The sequence below is a fragment of the Larus michahellis genome, chromosome 4, assembly GCF_964199755.1.
Source record: "Larus michahellis chromosome 4, bLarMic1.1, whole genome shotgun sequence".
Lineage (NCBI taxonomy): Eukaryota > Metazoa > Chordata > Aves > Charadriiformes > Laridae > Larus > Larus michahellis.
Window position 1 is genome coordinate 57,518,734 of NC_133899.1, and position 18,911 is coordinate 57,537,644.

Sequence of the window (18,911 nt, forward strand, 5' to 3'; positions counted from 1 at the left end):
CTCAGATGTAGTATCGGAAACAGAAGGAGGCAGCAGAAAACATAGGACAAGCTTTTCAAAAGGGAAACAAGGGCACATAGGAGGACACTGAATAAATAAATGCAAAATGGTTAAAAAAGACGGAAAATTAAAAGGAGGGGATTTAAATGCAAATGGAAAGAGCCATGAAGAGTCTTCAGTAGTAGTCTGGATGGGTGGAGAAATCCAAAAGCAAATACCAAGAAAGAATGACTTTTTGAATGAGCGAATATAACAAAATAGGATGAAAAATTATTCATGAACTGCCCATGGCAGGGCGGTTAGAACTAGATGATCTTTAAGGTCCCTTCTAACCAAACTATTCTACGGTTAACTATCAGTACTATTAAGGTGATAAAACAGTAATGAGGTAAGCACGGTAAGACATTTGGTCCTTTTTCTTCAGCTTTAGGTCAGAAGCTTTATTCTGCTCTGAGCTGGCTTTAGGGAAAGATTATTAAACTCTTACTAATAATACGTCCCCATAACACAGGAATGGTAAAAAATGTTTTCTTTTTATACTAGAGTGCGACCCACCATTGTGCTGTTTCTCCTATACAAGGAAGTTTTACTTCCTTGTTCAACACAATTACATCAATTCCTAAAGCTCAGAACAGGCCTTATTACAGTGCCTGTAAGAGCAGATGCTTGGCAGGTCTATATATGCCAGTGAGAACATCATTCAGTTTTATGCACACTTCTGTTTTCTAGCTTGGCGTAATTCATTAGCACACTCTACAGAATACTCCATAAAACTGGATTTGGCTTTAATGTTAAGGTTCTAATGACTACAGCGTTGTTTAAGGGAAAAAAAAACAACAAACAACCCACAAACAGTAGTCTCTCCTCTTTAATATTAAGGTTGATCTTTACATCCGATAGAGAAAATACACAAATGATGGTTTTTTTGCGAGATACAAGTAGGAATATCAAAGTAGTCTTAATTTTTTTCAGTGTTTGCTTTCAGCATTTAAAATAGTGAGAGAGCATAATTTTCACGGTGGCAAAGCTCGTTCAATAGCCTGTAATGAAATTAGTACAGTATGTACACTTTTGTGGCTTATTTCATCTTCATTCTAATACAAAGATTTTTAAAGGGGACAATATATAAAGATGAGGTCAAAGCTTTGATTAAAGACAGCTGTACTGCTTTCCAACCTGTTATGTCACAGCATTAGGTAGAGGAATAAATAAACAAATACAAGCCTAACCTGATTTATCTGTGTGTCCCCACATAAATTTGTTTAATGTAAAAACAAATAAAGCAAAGCTTTGATGGAGGTTGAGCAGAATTTTCAACATCTGTGCAGATAAATTTAATTTATTCAAAAAGAAAAAAGCAGCATTAGTGCATCATGTAAGAGCTGATTTAAATGATTTCATACAACAGGAAGCATATGCACTAGCTAAAACAAATTTAGTTTGCCCTTAAAACCCATTTCACTCAGACAACCATTCCTTCTGAATTTTCTGCTACGATAATGTTCATTTATTTCTTCTTTTTTTATCCTCTTCTTGATTTCACACATTCCACTAACCTAAACCGCAGTTAAAAGTCCCAGGGGCAGCAACACCCTCAATGCAGCTCCTGTGTAGCATCAGGCAGGTACACTTCACAGATTGCTTCTGTGTATCTTTACGGGCAGATGCTTAAAGCTGGTCGGGTAAAATAAGCTAAGCATAATACCTTAAATAGTTGAACATAAATGAGTTACAGGTGTTTGAATATTTCTTAAAAAATAAATCTTTCCACTACAACACATTCGAACCCAAGAAAATAATCTCTATGCAACAATAACTCACCGTAGTGGAGCTATACCGGCTTATTTCTGCAGCTGGGGACAGAGTTCTAGCAAGACTAAAGATATTTTTTTTCCTGAAAATTAAAGATTAGTCAAAATGATAAACTCCTATTTCAAACTAACCAAAAGGTGTTAAAGAAAGAACTAAAAATTCAAAAATAAAAATACTGGGTATGCATCTGAAAACTATAGCTGAAAAAAAACCGACCAGGATTAATACCCTTTCTTTTAACTCAAGGCAAGACTGTAAAAAGTCTGCATGTGATTTTTGAAATCACACAGGCGCACAAAGTATCACCTCAGCTGAAAAAGATGATGAATATGGATGGTAATGCTTTAAAGAGCCTTTCCTTATGGAAGAGGTTATCAACTTGTGCTTTAGGGAGACTGTTATCACACCTTTAACTCTACAACAGAATCCGTACCTCTGCTTAACTTCTCTGAAAGTGGTGAGCATATATGAACAACTCTGATTGACTTTTTAAAATATTTAGTCCTTTCCTGAATGCAAGTTAGCAAAGAAAAGATTATTAAAGAGCGTCAAGTCCAATAAGCTGCAACTGTTAAGAAACTTCTAACTGAAAGCACAAACCTGAGGCCCAATACTGCCCCTCCGAGTGGCGATGAGATGGAAACAGAATGAGACTGAGCTCCTCAAAACTTCAAGGAGGGCTGACACCCACCGCAATAGACCTCTGATCTCGGTGGTTCCAGCAAGAGAAAAACAATGCTCTTTCTTACAAAAATACATAAATACGCACAAAACTTATGCCCATTCGCGTGCTTTATTTGTCTTGTGGAACTGATCCAGCGTGAAGCACAGTTCTATCTTCTTTTCACTCCCCTTCTTGAACATCAGAATTATAATCTTCAGAAGTAACCCACAGAGAGCTCCTGCGCATTGTTCTTTCGGACTTCAGTACGCCAGAAAATTGCATGTTATAGTACCTACAGGGGTCAAGACAGATTCCTTCCTTAAAGTCAGTTAAGAGAAAAATTCCTAGGTATAGATTCCCTGGGGGGTGGGGAAGAGAAGACAAAACACAAGTTATTTTTGAGTCATTAAACTACTTATTTAAAAACCCACAAAACTAACCCCCAAACTTCACAGGCTCATAAAGATAAAATAAATCCTTGCTCTTCACTTCCCCTCCCCCCCAAAAAAATGCCCTAACTTAGATTATCTATTTTGTAATTGTTAACTTGGGACTCCATTGTTGATTTTAGCAATCAGACAGTGACAAAACACATATACAATTATTCTCTCAAAATCTGGCTATTTACCGTAACAGACAGAAACTACAGGATCCTGTCTTACCACTTGGGCTTTATGAGCTCTGCATTATATTGTTTTAAGCCCCAGAATAACAGTCTTTACCAACTTCCCACATCAGCATCGGTGTTCCAGCCAGATCACTAGCGCTGAATAAACTTGTGAGTGAAACCATAAAAAAGCCACTTATTTTTAAAGGCGACTCCGTAAGAGGGATGAGAACTGAAAGTTGCACCTTTCAGCCTCTGCATTTTTGTCTTTGTTTAGAATGCTAGAAGAAGCCATCCGGAAGGAAGAAAGATTATGAGTATCTAGAAACTAGCTGTTTGACAGAGACAGAAATGCTGATAACGAGTGGGTTGTGTCTGTCTCTTTTGGCTGATCACAACAGAGGTCTGAAGCAAAACAGAAACTCTTGATATGTTTGTGTAAAGAGGCAGTAGCATAAGGGCAGGCAGCAGGAGTTCAGCTGAAGTTCAGGGCAGATGCTGCCATTAGTTTACACTGCAGGAAAGTAAAATTGCTTCCGGATTTACCTCTTCCTCCCAACATCAGCGTTGAGCCATGCTGTGTCGCAGAGTCACAATGTCAGTAGGAAAGCAGTCTTTTAGCAGGATACCACGTTCACGATGGCAGTCCAGCTCTTCAATAAATCCATACCAGTAGATGACCAATCCAGGGCCAAATCTATCAAGCAAAAAGGAAAATGAACTTAAGTGACTGAACTTCGCCACCTCTGCGACTCCAACACAAGTAAATCTGTTAATTTCACTGCAAAATTTGACTTCCATTTAATTTTCAAATTTCACTCAATGCGGAATTGATATATGTCATTAATATCTGATTCCATGAATAAAAATGCTGTTTAGAGACTCAAACAATTAGAGTTTTGCTTTTTGCTTTAAATACCCTGCACGTATCAGTAAAAAAAGACCTATGCCTTAAATACTAGTAACATCTACTAATTTTGATACATACAGAAGTCTCTCTTGCCATGCTCTCTGCTTTTTCAGATTGGGACATGCAGGCATTAAAAATACAGGGGTTTATGGAAGTCACAGTTCATCCAAATTATAACACCATGAAGATAACAACGAATCTTTAAAATATAATCTCTGCAACGAGCTATTATTCGGGTAATTATTAAGGCAAAGCCCAATTCAGAAAGAAACAGAAAGTTTCTGCTGTAACGTCTCTGAAATGTGCCTCAGGAATTCCTCAGATATTGCTAACGCTGACTGATCCCCACTAGGCAATCTCAGGAAGTAGCCCCATGGACTATTTTACCCATCAGGAAGTTCAGACCTTCAGGCTGGGTTCATAAAGAAGTAATCACTATCAATCACTGTGTACTGCGATATGTTTTGCACATCAGTTTCACGTTTTTCCTACTGAGAGCACTTAATTAAAGGGCAGCACTACTTTTGGTGTAGTGTTGCAGGAATTTTACAGTGAAATCATAAATTATGAATGTTGGGTTAGTAAAAGGATGTCTAAAAACAGAACTGCTTTCTGTAGTCTAACATTACAGCAGTCTGTACAACATGAGGCCAAAAAGCTTTTTCTTTCCTTGATTTATTATATGCTGTAGTGAACTTGCCAAAACCAACAGTGCAGGATGAGCTGTTAGATACCGTCTGTACAAGAAAAAGTTCAATAGAATGTCATGTAATGGTTTATATGCAGAGCCGTGCTCAGGACTCAACCAATATGGTAGCCAATTTTTGTTAATGTTTAATTATAATAAAAATGCGTGTGTGTGTAGGGGGGATGCACGGTAACCTAAATGTCCACTTAGCAGACAATACAAGCACTCAAAACCGTGGGTAGTGCCAGACTGGCTTCATTAGGGTGGTTTCTTTCCAACAATGGAGGGAAAACTCTATTCGATGTGCTCATGTAATGGAACAGGCATCAAAGGAAGAAGAAACCCCTGTGGCTTCCTCCTGCAGTTTGAATTAGATACGGTACTCTTTTGCCCAAAACTGCTGCATAGCGTTGTAACATGTTGGTTTCTGGCTACTACTTGTCAACCTAGAAGTGGCCGCAGTTTAGTGGCCAAGTAAATTACTGCTCAGCATAGCCGAGGCAACATTGGCAGATGCGCCTTTTGCAACTGAAAAGATGATATTTGAAAGTGGAAAAGTTAAAACTCTGACAAATCCAGCTATACCAGCTAACAGATTCAAACCTGTGTAGCACTGAATAAAGCAAAGAGTAAAAAGTGGCTCATAGGGAAGGACGATGCTGCCTGCCCCAATTCCTGAGTTCTCTCTGGCTGGCCAACAACTTCAGCCTCTACCGTCTCTGAGGGCTTCTCTCCATTTTCCTTTGCTTAAGTTCATGTGGGGCCGAGGTGTGCCACGGAGGCCAGCTGACCTAACGAGGCTCAAATGGTAAGTGAGGCCAAGGACTAACGCTCACTGCCTCCGGTGAGAGGCAGTGATTTGCTGATACAGGATGGGCCTTACTTTTGTTATTTCACCTGAGTTACGTATCTGTTCTCACATCAACGAAGCACAGAAAAGGGTTAATTGTGTGGAGATGTACTTATGTACTGACCGCGGTTATTTTAAAAGCAAAAATCCCCAGAAGACAGGGAGCAGACCTTACATTTCTAATGGGCTATTTTATGCCAGGCAGAAGCTACGAAATGTACACAAGTACTTACTCACTACAAGTGCCTTTGCCAGGTAAAGTCTTGGTGCTAATGAGCAGCTGCTCAGCCCAAGTTTTGAAGGGCTCATTTTGCTCTGCGTGGCAGTCTGAATCCCCTGTCCACCATAAAACGCATGGGGCACTGCGCTTAAGTGATTTGTTAACTTATTTTTTTGAAACTGCAATTCTTAATAAAATTAGTACTTCGAGACTTCTCAAAGGGCTAATTTACGTCTTTCTAGCAAATCACCACAGCTCAAGCACAGGTTTTCAGGAATATTTTGTGCTAAAAAGATTATGTTCAGAAATGTCAAATTTGATGATAAAATTTATGTACAAGAACATCTGCATACTGTTAATTGCAGGAGCAAGTACATCTTTAGCATGAAAACATGCACCAATCCTGCTTTTGACTATGTTATTACAGCAAAACTATGTGCCCTGTGCTGCCTAGGTCGCACTTTTTTTCCACTATTTTGTGTCATTCCTTCTATTATAGCTCTATATCACACAGCCCATATTTATGCTCACATAAAAAACATACCACGCTTTTGTTTCGAAACACTTAAGTACAGTACTTAAGACCAAAATTAACTTGCTGGCACATTAAGCATTTGCCACTGACTATCAGGAACTCCTGCTGCTAAGTGCTAATTTCTCTCTCATTAACGCCCAGAGTTGGCAAATCACAAACAATGCCACTGGTTAATTACTGCTGCCTTAATTTGAAAAGACACTTAACCTTTTTGTGTAAGGGGATGAGGTAGGGAAGTGTAACCTAGAAGTAAGAATTATCCTTTTTAATTCGACTCATTCCAAAGTGCAGATATGACACCATGAAGAACGAAACTCGGCGCCGTGAATTCCAAAGTAAAGCTACAAATTTATTTCTGCATCAATCATAACATTTAACAAGTTAGTGACTAACCCTGGTTTACACAGGATAATAAATTAAAATGACAGAATGCTCACCTAGTATTGCTATGGAAAGTGGGGCTCATTTAGTAGCTCTGAGGAGGAGAAGAAATGTTAAATGTACCAAATGGTTCAAAAACGATACAGATACGGTATGCATTATAGGCCAGGTTGTCCCATTTCATATGAAAGACACACTGGAGAAAGTTTTAAGCATAAAATGAAAATCAAGCTTAGAATGTACAAACTATGGACTCCTACGGATTTTGTTCTTGCTCAGAAAAATTGTATAAATCCCTAAAAATGTGCTTAACTTGTATTTTTCCTCCCCTGTTTTTAGGGAGGAAAAAAAAAGCTTAGGGTAAGCTAAGCTTACCCTATAAAGCTCAGGTGTGAAGGAAATCGTCCAAAAGTTATAAAAAACCTGTAGTTCTACCTATTCCAGTGAAATGATTACTTTTAGAACTTCATTTTTATATGGCGTTTCTTTTTAAAGCTGAAAAGAAATCTAAGTAACTAAGGCTGGTTAATTCCACGCAGTAAAAACACAATAAACAGGAAATATAGAGGTAAGCTTCCTTCAGAACGTAATAAACATAGCAAGTGAAAATTGCCCACGCAGGTTGCATCGGTTTACATAAAGATCAACCAATATATATGTAGTTGCCATTACATACGTCCTGATCTAGTCATTGTCTAGTTTTGACGGTAGAAGCTGTGACTACAAGGCAGCCAAAGCCAGCCCAGCTGCACTTTAGAGCGGGGTCAGAGCTCCAGAATTGCCAAAAGGGAGGGAAGACGCGGATGACCCCATGGCATGGCAAGAAGAGAGCAGGATTACAAAAGCCCATGGACTGGTTTAGACCTAATTTAGGCTTGATATGGAAGACTAAAATTAGTCTTCAGGGCAGCAGACGGTGTCTTTCAAAGAATGAACTGAAGCACTTGAGATAGATGCTGGAGATAGTAAAATATAGTTGTAGTTAAATATAGTTACAGGCTCAACAGTGCTTTAGATAAAACTTATGTCTGAGCATACTACTCTAAATAAGTCAGCTTTGCGCTACTTTAGGAGTGTTCAGAGGATCTTTTATACTGGTTTAATGACACCGATCTTGAAAGAAACCCATAGTTAAAGGAGTACAGATTTGTACATCGATAATCTTGGGACACTGGGCTTTGTTCTTGGAAAGGAGTTTCACGGAGATATGCTGAAAAGCCAGGAAGGTAAACTGAGATAACCCAAAGCCAAATGGTTCTTTTTCTTAAAAAAAAAAAAAATAATAATTGCATCTTTGTATAAGCCAAGGGATCGCTTAAGAAAAAAAAGGGAAAAAAAAACCCAAGTAAAAAGTGAATCTGCGTTTAACTTGCCCTCCAGTTGAACTAGTTTTGTGCTAGAAAAGAAAAAAGACTTTTATTTATTTATCAAAGTGGCCTAGTAGGCTCACACATATTCTACTTCACTTCAAGAGAAACTACTTTCTAGTAATGTCTTTTCTTCTGGAATGTCTGTGTGGGGTCCATCCTAGCTTCTAAGGATTTGCCTAGACATGTGGCTGTTGTGAGTGGATTTTTTCACCATCAAAAAGCCTTGCATGTGGTTTTATGAAAAATGCATTTTCAACACACTGCTCGATACTGAGCAGAAATGTAAAACATCTTGCAATTGTTCTTAAATAAATGTTCACTTTATTTATTCTTAGTCTATTTGTTATAGATGGGTTGTATGCGCCTCAGCATAATGTAAATAATTTTAATTCCAAGTGACTCTGATAATGAAATGCTGGCATATGAATTATTATTTCTAATATGCATGTATTTAAGCAAATATTTTATCAAACACATTCAGATGAGCATTCACATTATATGAAAGCACAACAGTCTACCTGGCTGGTGATTTTAATTACGAAGGTCACATCTGAATGTGTCTTCAAAGGACTGCGTTCTGGTCCCCCACTTTTTAATGTCAGATCATCAACAGTGGCAGCTAAAAAGCTGCCTTTGTTTCCTTTTTTCTTTTTACACATCAAGCAAATTAGAGTATTGCCACTTGTACATCACAACTTATTTCCTGGGAAAAGGGAATTACAGAAATTCACAAACATATTATTACATTCTGAGTCAATTTAACGTGGTGCTTGAGAATCACGGTTGTGAGTAAACTGGTTTTACTTGTGGTACTAATAAACCTTGAAGATATAATAATTGAACCCCCCTATAATACCTAATAAGTTTACTGTTTAAGGATCCACAACGTTATTTTAGAGTATTTGTAAAAGTCTCATTTGTGTCAGCGGGGGGAATTTAGATATTTGCAGAGCTAGGCTAGTAGGCAACAACTTCAGACCACATTTTCAAGTAAGGTCAATTGGCATCAGTCAGCCAACTTCCTTACGTCTAGACCAGTTTATTACTGCTGATGACACAGCGTTATATATCTTGGCAAACATTTAATAGCCACTGGTCAGAAACTGACTTTGATTAGCAAGAAATTTTCCATTTAAGCAGCTACCACAAGCCTCGTTCCGAATATTTTATAAGAAGTATTTCTGCTACTGTTCATTTATATAGACCTTTAAAAACAAATAAAGGTACTTGCACATAAAGACAGTGCATTTTAAAAACTCTGAATGCAAGTCAGAGATAACCGTGGGGTTTTATTATCCCTGTCACTTTTGAACTCCTCCACGCATTTTTGTGATCCAGTGACACATGCACACTGATTTAAATAAAAGATATCTTCAAGGCATTACACCTTATTTCTTCGACTTCACCAAATCTGGTCGAAAAAAAGAAAAAAAATATCCAATACTTAGTAAAATCAATTAACTGAATACTTTTTGCTTTAAAAATGTGATCCTTAACCTGTAACTCGGAAGGCTACAATATTTTTGGGCCCAACTCCCTTAAGACACTTAATATTGTCTTCCTGCAGTGGCAACTGCACAAAAATATATTTGCTTTCAAACGTGGCTCAAGAAAAAGTTTAACAAGTTCTGATCGCATACTTTTAAAGATAATAGGAAACTTGTCCATGGAGCTAGCAAGCCCTATATCAAGCCTCACACAGAGAAGTTACCAGCATATTATGTCTCAAGGATCCAGGCATCCAGTTTATGCTGCTTAAGGTAAAATTAAGCAAGCAAAACCTAATCTGCTTTAAGCTTTGATGTTACCACAGTAGCTGGGGAAAGTCTTATTTTTACTAAAGACAAGGAAAAAAATTAAAGACTGCTAATAATCTACGAGACTGCCGTTTCTAAGAAGGTTTTCACTGAGAAGTGGGAATTTCTTTTGGGCTGAGCAAGGTAGGCATTCCTGTGAATGCCAGATATTGACGCTATACGCAGTTGATGTGGAAGCTGGAGTTGTCAGGTGAAAAAAAGGTGGATGGAAACTAATATCAGGCCTCTGTCTCTATAGTCACGCCTCCCTTGGATATGATTAAATCTTAATGAGCTTTATTTTTTACTAATACTAGCTGTCTTTTTATCTCTGCAATGAGACTGTTAAGGCATCAATCAAATAGCAGCATTTCATCAGGCTTATAATATGATTTAATTGCTTTTGGCATTTGGAGAAATAAAAACAAATCAAGTGATATTTATGTGGATATAAGAGACCGTTTAAAATATTTTAGGATTTTGCACAGCACAATTTTTAAATGCGTATTAATAGAATGCACCAAAAAGTGTGCAAGTCACTGTCATTAAAATATTATAAATACAATATAAATTTTAGCTGCATAATACATTTTTAATAAACAAACTGTCGAAACACATTATTCACTTACACTTATTCATTCAGATCTGAGTACTGTTCTCCAGGCAAATAAAGGATTTTTATAATCCTCAATGACAAGTTAGGGTTTTTTAAAATGTAGTTCTCATGGAAATTAACTTTTAAAAGCTATGATTAAATAACATTAAGGTTACACTGATTTACAAGGATCAAGGCTTTCTAAGTGAAGACTGATGCAGTGAGTGAGAAAGAAAACACAGACTGGCTTAAGGCAGCTTGTCATTAAGACAAGAGAGCCTTGAGTGAACTTTGAATTTCTCAAGTTTTGTTGGTTCATGCCCTAACTTCTACTGAAACATATTATTTTGTTGTTTATTAATAGTATTCCAGATGTTCATCTCTCAAAGTGGCCGTGCGTGCTTAAGGTAAAACATTTTCTTTTTCAGTCTCAGCATTTTCAAGAGCAGGTAGATGCTTTGCACGCCAGACCGTAAGGTTTTGTGTTGTAAAGAGAGACTGCCTGCACTGCAGGACTGGGCTGACGTACTGAAAATTAACACGGTACTCACATAAACATTTTAGAAAAGAAATTGTTAATCCTTATACTGCTGGACCGTTTCATGGAAATTATGGCCAAAGGTGTCTCTGGCTTTAGTGGAGATCACTTGGGTATGCATTTTGGAAAACAAGGCATTTTACCTGCCTGGGAAGTTAGTTCCAGTACCCATCTGAGAGAGATAATTGACAGTGTTCCAGGTACCTGACTTGGTAATTTGGAGATAGGTCCAAGTTTCCCTGGAATATGACCACCTCAATACAGGGCAAAGTGAATTCAGGCACCCTGGACGATGGGCATAACTAGAAGAAGCTCAACCAAAAAATCTCAATCTGAAATGCGCAATATGAGAAAGCTTCTACATCTTCCTTTTCGGAAGTTTCATAAATTCCTTTCTGATGGAGACTGTCTAACATTCTGTATTAGCTCTTGCATCTACATGTTTTTTATTTTATAATTCAGGGTTAGCACACTGTTTTACTGCACCTCTACGAGTGCATCAGTGTGTTACAGTTCAAAGCAGCCATACTCTTCCATCCTGCAACATGCAACCTGACGGCTAGTTTACTAAAGCCGCGCTACTTCTATTTAAGTCGTGCCACTTGCATTTACCAGTTAAGACACTGCAAGAATGTTGCTACCCTTTGAAAAGGCAGGGAGAAAAGGTGGCTGTTTGCATTACAGAATTATTCCATATATTGTTGCTGGAAGCAACGTTTTCTGATTAAACCCAGGCAGAGAACGGCGCTTCCCGAGGTACTTGCTTGTTACTCGGTTTCCCTGAGAAAACCTTATGCCATGAGTTCGCTCTCCAGGGACTGTCGATGCAAGGCCGCTATTGTTTGATTCTGCACGTTTGAAGCTGCGGATCAGTGTTGAGAGGAGTTGCTGAGGTTATTTCAAACATTTTGTTAAACTCACAGCAGTCCTCCCAAAGGAATGCCTGGCTGCAAACCACCTCTTACGCCGGGTGACAGAAACCATGAGAAAAGCTTTTGAGCACGGTGAGATTGAGGTCCAGGCAGCCATAAGCGCTGGTCAACTCCTGTTGCCATTGGGTGATTAATCGTTGTTTATTTTTAGGGCTGGAAGTAACAGGCCATCCTAAGGCCAGCGCAAGATGATATCTGAAAAATCTGTGAGCGCCTCATAGTTTGCGGCAATCCTTTCTTTCTGTGCAGCTGTGTATCTGGTGACAGCGCTTGCCAGAGTGACAGGATATGCCAAAAGTGCATTTAACAGAGGAGGCAGAACTGCTCTCACAGCAACTGATTTCTGCTTAATAATTATTGTAAAATAAAACCAAACTAAGCGGAAAAGTTGTTCAGCAAATTTTGATAGCTGAAATGTTGATAAATAAATGCACTGTATACCTGTGCGTTTGGCATTTGCTGAGTATATATCTTGGAGCCGGCGTTAAAGCTACGTCAAGACATTTTGAATGAATTATTAGACAATTCTGTACCTCCAAATCCTTATACACAAATATACAATAAAACAAACAACGTAACAGATGAATTAACAAATGGAGGACAGCTCGTTTGTGCTTCCAACTTCCCAGATCAGAGAATTAGTCCAAGACCGGATAGTAAATCACAGTGAGTATCTTCACACAATGTTGCTTAGCGGTTAACTGCCAAACACACTATTGTGCGTAATTGACAGGCAGAAATATTTTATGTGTGATGCTGTACTTAAATTTACTGTCTCTCAAAGTGCAAGTCACCTATCCATATTAAGCAGGGAACAGATGAAAAAGAAAGGACTATGCCTGCTGCCTGTTACTGTGGCACCTGACGCCCGCCCAGAAGGGAAGCAAACACCTCCTCCCACCTGGAATGTTGTTGCTGCCTTTGGAATTCGCTGGCAAACTGTAACTGTGCCTGGCATTCACTCTTTTCATTACCCATCTATCACTTCGGTCTAATGCCTGGGGCTCTTCAGCTTGTCTCCCAGTTGATACGTACACCCAGTACCTGTACAGTTCATGTTGGCCCTGCCCCACTTTGCTTTTGAAAATAACTTAATTTTTAGATGTTATTTGGAAAAAGAGCGCGTCCTAAGACATGTAAGTCTTAAATAGCAACTTGTATCACTTGCATAATATCCAGTCTCTCAGATGACCACAAGAACATTTCACATGGTTTTAGGTGAAGACTGTTCTAGTGATTTTAGGAGACCATCAAGGCAATTTATAGGATTGTTACATTAATTATTAGATCAAATAAGTGCATAACTGGGGATGTGCAAAGAAATCTACTTCCCTTTTCCACAAGGAACAGCTTTTTGCCTTCTGTCTCCTTCACTTTATACACACACACACAACACACTTCACACTTTATTTGTATCTATCAGCCAAACACAGCTCTACCGCATGGCACCTTCTGAAAAATTCATAACGCTATTTAGATTTATTTACAAGTTATTTGTTCTTTCTTAGTACATACCAACACTAGAAACAATTTCATTTCAACTTTCTTTGCTTACTGTGCAATGAACCTTTCTGGGCTCACTGTTAAGGTACAGAATTCTGTTCAAAAGGAAGAAATACAAATGTACATTGCTGTGTAAGGGAGCCTAGAAAGAGGGAGAGGAAGAATCAGAGGAAAATGTGAAGATTTAAAAGCAACAGCAGAGATAGCTGTGTCAAGATAGCCAGTGACATATTACAATCCATGTCTGATGAGAACCGAGCAAGAAGTCTGCAACACAATGAAATCACATTAGTATGAATGTTTTCCCTCATATAAGAATATGTTGAAAATAGTGGAAGACAAGTTGGACTCCGTATGCCTATGGGTTGGTTTCTTTTTTTTTTAATCTTTGCCATGCAATTGCTAGATTGATCTTGTGTCAAGTCACTTACTCTATATATGGCATTTATATGTTAGCTGTTCCCAAAGATGGTATGAAGGTTATTATCCCAATAGCCACAAGGTCTCAGTGTTAAATATAGCAACACCCTTTTAGACAAATCCAAAACAAACTGAGAGTGACTATAGGGGTTTTTTTCCAAAAGGTCAGTACAATATACACACCTGTACTATTCAATTGGAAGACACTGTAAAAACTGCTGTATTGAAAATGGGAGTCTAATGTCATCAGTGGGTAAGTCATTAATAAACCCCATGCAAAATGCTACAGTATTAACATTATGTGTGATACGATGATTTTTCTCAGGTTTTGCTGGTTTAGGTGTCTGGTTAATAGACACCTATTAACCAGTTAAATATTTTTAAAGTTAAATGTTTTTTATGTTAAATATTTTTAAAAGTTTAATAAAACACCAAAGAAGAAAAAAATCCATTAAGCATAAAACTTCTAGTAAGAAATAATCTTTTTGCCTTAACTGTTTCTCTTACTCAGTTTTATTTTATATGCAGCATATTTTATACAAGAACATTGCTGTCTGGCAGTCTTCTAAGGGCATCAAAGATAGCACCAGCCACCTCTTTTTAAATGAAATCAAAAAAATAAGGTATCGAGCTGATAATCCTATTCAGCCCTGCTCCCTTTAAGACAAAAGCAAAACGGAAAGGAAAGAAAAGCAACAAGAAGAAAAATAATGAAATACAGTTTTTCCCTCTAAAGATAAATTAAGCTTGCAAGTAAGCAGCTTGGAATGTCACTAACAGCCGAACACCAACCAGCTTTACCAACCTTTCTGAGACTTGGCTAACCTCCACCGGCACAGTTACCTTCTTGGTTTTTGGTTCTTACATTGCCTAAAAGCTCAAAGTACATTAAGTGATGAGTATCTGTTGTGAGCAGCTGTCTTGCCCTTTTCCCTTGTCAGCCAAAAACCGCGAGGAGTTTTTTGTTTCTTATTCACGTTGTAAAGTGCTTATTTTCTGGTGTTCTCTCTGTGTATGTGATTGCAATGCCAAAGCACGCCATACGGTCAAAACGTAACGAAGGACAGAGGTTAAAAACGGCTCCTGAATTCCACGGTTGCTGTACTCTTACAGGAACCTCCCAAGAAAGCCGTCTCTCACACAAAGCCACTTGTCATGAACAGCCATAATGCAGCTTAAGGAGAGGTGCTGACATAAGGTTTCCATCTGCTCCAACCTGAGCACAGATCACTGAATACGTTGAAGATGGGAATGACACCTTCAACTTGAACTGAGTAATGGAGCCCAATATAGACAGTAAAAGATATTAAGATATTTTTCCTGTCAGTCCCCTGAGTTTGTAGCACTCTTGCAATAGTGGGAGGGGTTCCCTGTCTGGTCAAGCTAGGTCGTTGTTAGCCGGAAGGCAGGAAAAAAAAAAAAAAGAAAAAAAAAAAAAAGAACCAAACCCAAAAGAAAAAAAGAAAAAAAAGGAGAAAATTGAAAATTGGAGTCAGTAAATAAGCAAGAAGGGAGAACAACTGCACCTCATTAAATTAAACAGTCAGTGATCATTTAGGCAATTTGAACTATTTCCTCCTACTTCTAGGATATCTCCATACCAGCCCCTGACTTTTGCCAAAGATTTGAAAATCTCTTACTGCACCTTTGAGGCATCATGTTTTTTACAAATTAGTATTTCTGCACTTGAGATAACTTTTACACATAGTTTTAAATAACTGAATTGACTTAGAGGTAGGCCTGTGCACAACAGACCAGCACACCGTAGATATGACATACCACTATATGCCAATACAAACACACTCAGCAAGTCTGGCACCATCTTCCTGAAGATCGAGATGAATCGGGACTTGGAGCTTTGCAGCAACAAGTCTTTACCCATGTGGAATTCCTCTAATGGCAAAGTTATTTCCATCAGGCTACTGAGATGCAAAGTGACTGATTATCACTTGAAATAGCGTGGTATGTTTTGTCCTGGTTACAAAACCCAGCTACTCAAGCCAAAAAACCCAGCTGCCCCATACTCCTCCGCCCCTCACAAGTATCTGACTGCAAGATGTATACACGGACTCGGGCATGTATATTTTTTCCTGCAAGCCTCCCTAGGCTAAAGCACTAGGAAGAACTGGTAAAGGAAAGCTCATATAGGTATTGTATTTTTGCTAAGGGTAAATAGGACTTCCACTTAGAGACTGGACTATCTCTCCCTCTCCATAACTGCTAAATCCACATTAACATTTTTAAAAGCTATTTCAAAAGCCATACCAATAGATTAAGCGTTATTTTTAGTTAAGTTCAAAGAGAAGAAAGAGTACAGCTTTGCCTGCTCTACCTGACTTCACTATGGCAACAGCAGAAACACGATAAATTCAGGAGATTAAGAGAGCTATAATTCCAGCTGAACCAGCAAAAATAAGAATTAAAAATTAATTTATAATTTCTCGATTACCCACGGCACTTTTGAACCACTCTTTAATTAAAAGAAAAATCAAATCAGACCACATATAAAATGATAGAAATGGTATAGAACAGTATAGAACAGCTTCTATTTGCTTAAATAATTTTTCCACTTTAATGTACTTATTTGCTCTCATTTGCTTAACACTGCCAACATTTAGTACTGTGCAAATTTATGGAAATCTGACTTTAAAGAGCTTTGTGGTACTGAGTGATTTTTTAATTTTTTATGTACTTATACTGAAGTGACTTGATGGGATTCTGGAATACATGAAATACAATTGAGTAGCACGTAACGATGTCTTGTGGCACGCCGTGAGGTAATACAGACAGTAACATGTCATCATTGTGGGTAAAATAATCTGATTGCTCTTACATTAGTTTACTTTGCTCAGAAGTCTATGGCATGACTATAAAAAATGATGGATAAAAGCTGATAGATTTGTAAACTTTTTCCGTGGGTGTTTAAGGATGATTGTGCATTTGTACAATACCTTGGTTATATATGGCAGGAGTTGGGAGACTATCTAATATTTCTGTTAGAGGAACCCAAACTCTATTCCACTTTTTACAAAACAAAACAAACCCAAACCAGATACTATATTTGGACTCCTACTGTGTAAATACATAACAAACAAAATCTAATAAAAAAGCAGATGTGGTGACAGTAAAGGAAAACTTTCAACTTGTTGGTATCACTAACCAATCTTAGAACGTTTGTTGTAAAGACCCAGAAGCTAAACCAAACATTTTTTAGCCAGTGTTCAAGTTAACTGCCTTTTTACCACAGATAACTATCCTGACTTTTGTACATGATCTCCAATTTAACTGTAACACACCCAAAGTACTGTTACAGTTCTCCAACCTACACACAGATATACAGCCTGCAATAAAGAAATGATATTTCCCTTTGCCTTCCCAGAGGAAGAAGGAATCAATCTGTATAACAGTTGACTGGTAAAGGGACACAAAGAGATGCAGCTGAGGAAAGGGCAAAATAACGCTATGAAGCGCTTGGAGAGAGATTTTCAGTAAAAATCTAGAAATATTGTATGTCCTTAAATATTTGTGTAGCCCTCATCTGGAAACTATGAAGAGGTCATTCAAGAAAGACATATAATAGCCAGATACGGAACAAATGCAGTACATGAAAGTAATAATACAAAATACTCTTTCAAGCAATTTGAAATTATACCACCACTGCTAACAAAATTAAACAGACCTAAAGTTTTTTTTCCCTACCTGAGGAACAAAGACAAATGCCTCTGTAAGATGATGTATATTTATAAAGTGAGATAGCAGAAAGTTATTCAGAATGCAGGAGGATAAACCATTGTTTATTTGCCCACAGACATAGCTTAATAATTTAGTTTTCATAAATAATAATGGACTGTCTGATTTTTATCAAAGGTAACATCTTCAAATTGCAAAGGTTCTCTAGGCTTGGAAGATAAGTACATAAAAACAAGCAAACTTTTCTAATTGAAGAAGTATATACAACTTTTCTAATTTATCTTTTTGTTTTTACAACACATACATACAACCTCAAGCTCTTCTGTTTCAGTGTTATCCAGGTTACTCTAGCCTAATCCTCAAGCCTAGAGCAAAGTGAACAATCAAAGATATGTTGAAATAAATGTAAACAACCACCAAACCTCAGAAATCTGAGTAATAGCTCCGTCACTAGTTCCCTGTCCTAGTTTTCCAAGGAAAAAATATTTTATTATCTTTAAGCAATACCCATGCCAGTCCCACACTCCGTATTTTTTTTTTTTAAATTATTTTTTGAAAATTAATTTCTGGATTCCTCTTAAGGTTCTGATTGTAATGTATATAGCTCATAAAAGGTTCCTGGGACCAGGTGACGGTCTCCTCGCCCCTGGCCCACCTGGAGAAGTGGATTCAATGTGGATGCTGCCGTTCATAAAGCACAGAGCAAATGTAATGGGAAGGGAAGGCATAACATTCTCAGTGGAGAAATTTTACCTGTAAACCAGCTTCCTGGCAGGGGCAAGCGTGAGAGGTGGGCTGCCTACTCACAGAGTATAACACAACGCCTCCCACCTCCAACTAACCAGCCCGCAGTGAAAACGCCTGAATAGGGCTGAACATTTTTGCTTACAAATAGAGCTTAACTTAACAGTAAAACTGAACAAAGCAATAGCAACTGAATCAAATGTGACAGCAAAACCCCCATTTTATGCACACACTTTACTACAGTTCTTAACTTTGTGTTTGTATAACTAGTGAATTTATGCTTCAGCATGTCTAAAGCTGAATTACAGAAACACATACAGCGGTAATTTTCTTTACAGTCACCTACAAACAGAATGTGTAAAAAAGAGGGCGACTATTCCAGAAAACATAGAGTGTACACTTAACTCCTTTCTCTTCCCTGTCCAGTCACGTACAGAACAAAAATATTTACTGTAAGGATGAGCCATAAAGTGTCAGAAATTAGATTCAAAGTGCGAAGAAAGAACCACCTCTATCTACTTCCATATACTGCTTCTAGCAAGAACACGTTTCGTGTAACACATTTTTGGGATACTTGGAACAACAAAAAAGAGGCATGAGAAAAAAGTTTACCGAATCCACTGTCACAGTGGATTTAGTCTTTGTGAAGACAAAAA

General features: G+C 37.9%; 1 protein-coding gene across 4 annotated transcripts in view; it reads right to left on the bottom strand.

Annotated features, from left to right (window-relative positions):
* Nucleotides 1-852: 852 nt before the first annotated feature.
* CDIN1 (CDAN1 interacting nuclease 1) overlaps nt 853-18,911 on the bottom strand; it is a 126,761-nt gene continuing 108,702 nt past the window's right edge. For 2 of the 4 annotated variants that reach the window (XM_074585028.1, XM_074585030.1), the window contains exons 11-12: nt 3,630-3,780; nt 853-2,768 (exon numbers count right to left, since the gene is read on the bottom strand). In XM_074585028.1, the coding sequence (XP_074441129.1) occupies nt 3,645-3,780 (136 nt within the window). In that variant the 3' untranslated portion in view covers nt 853-2,768; nt 3,630-3,644. Of the gene's footprint in view, nt 2,836-3,629; nt 3,781-18,911 lie in introns of all 4 variants that reach the window. The other 2 variants (XM_074585027.1, XM_074585029.1) reach the window with 1 other exon arrangement.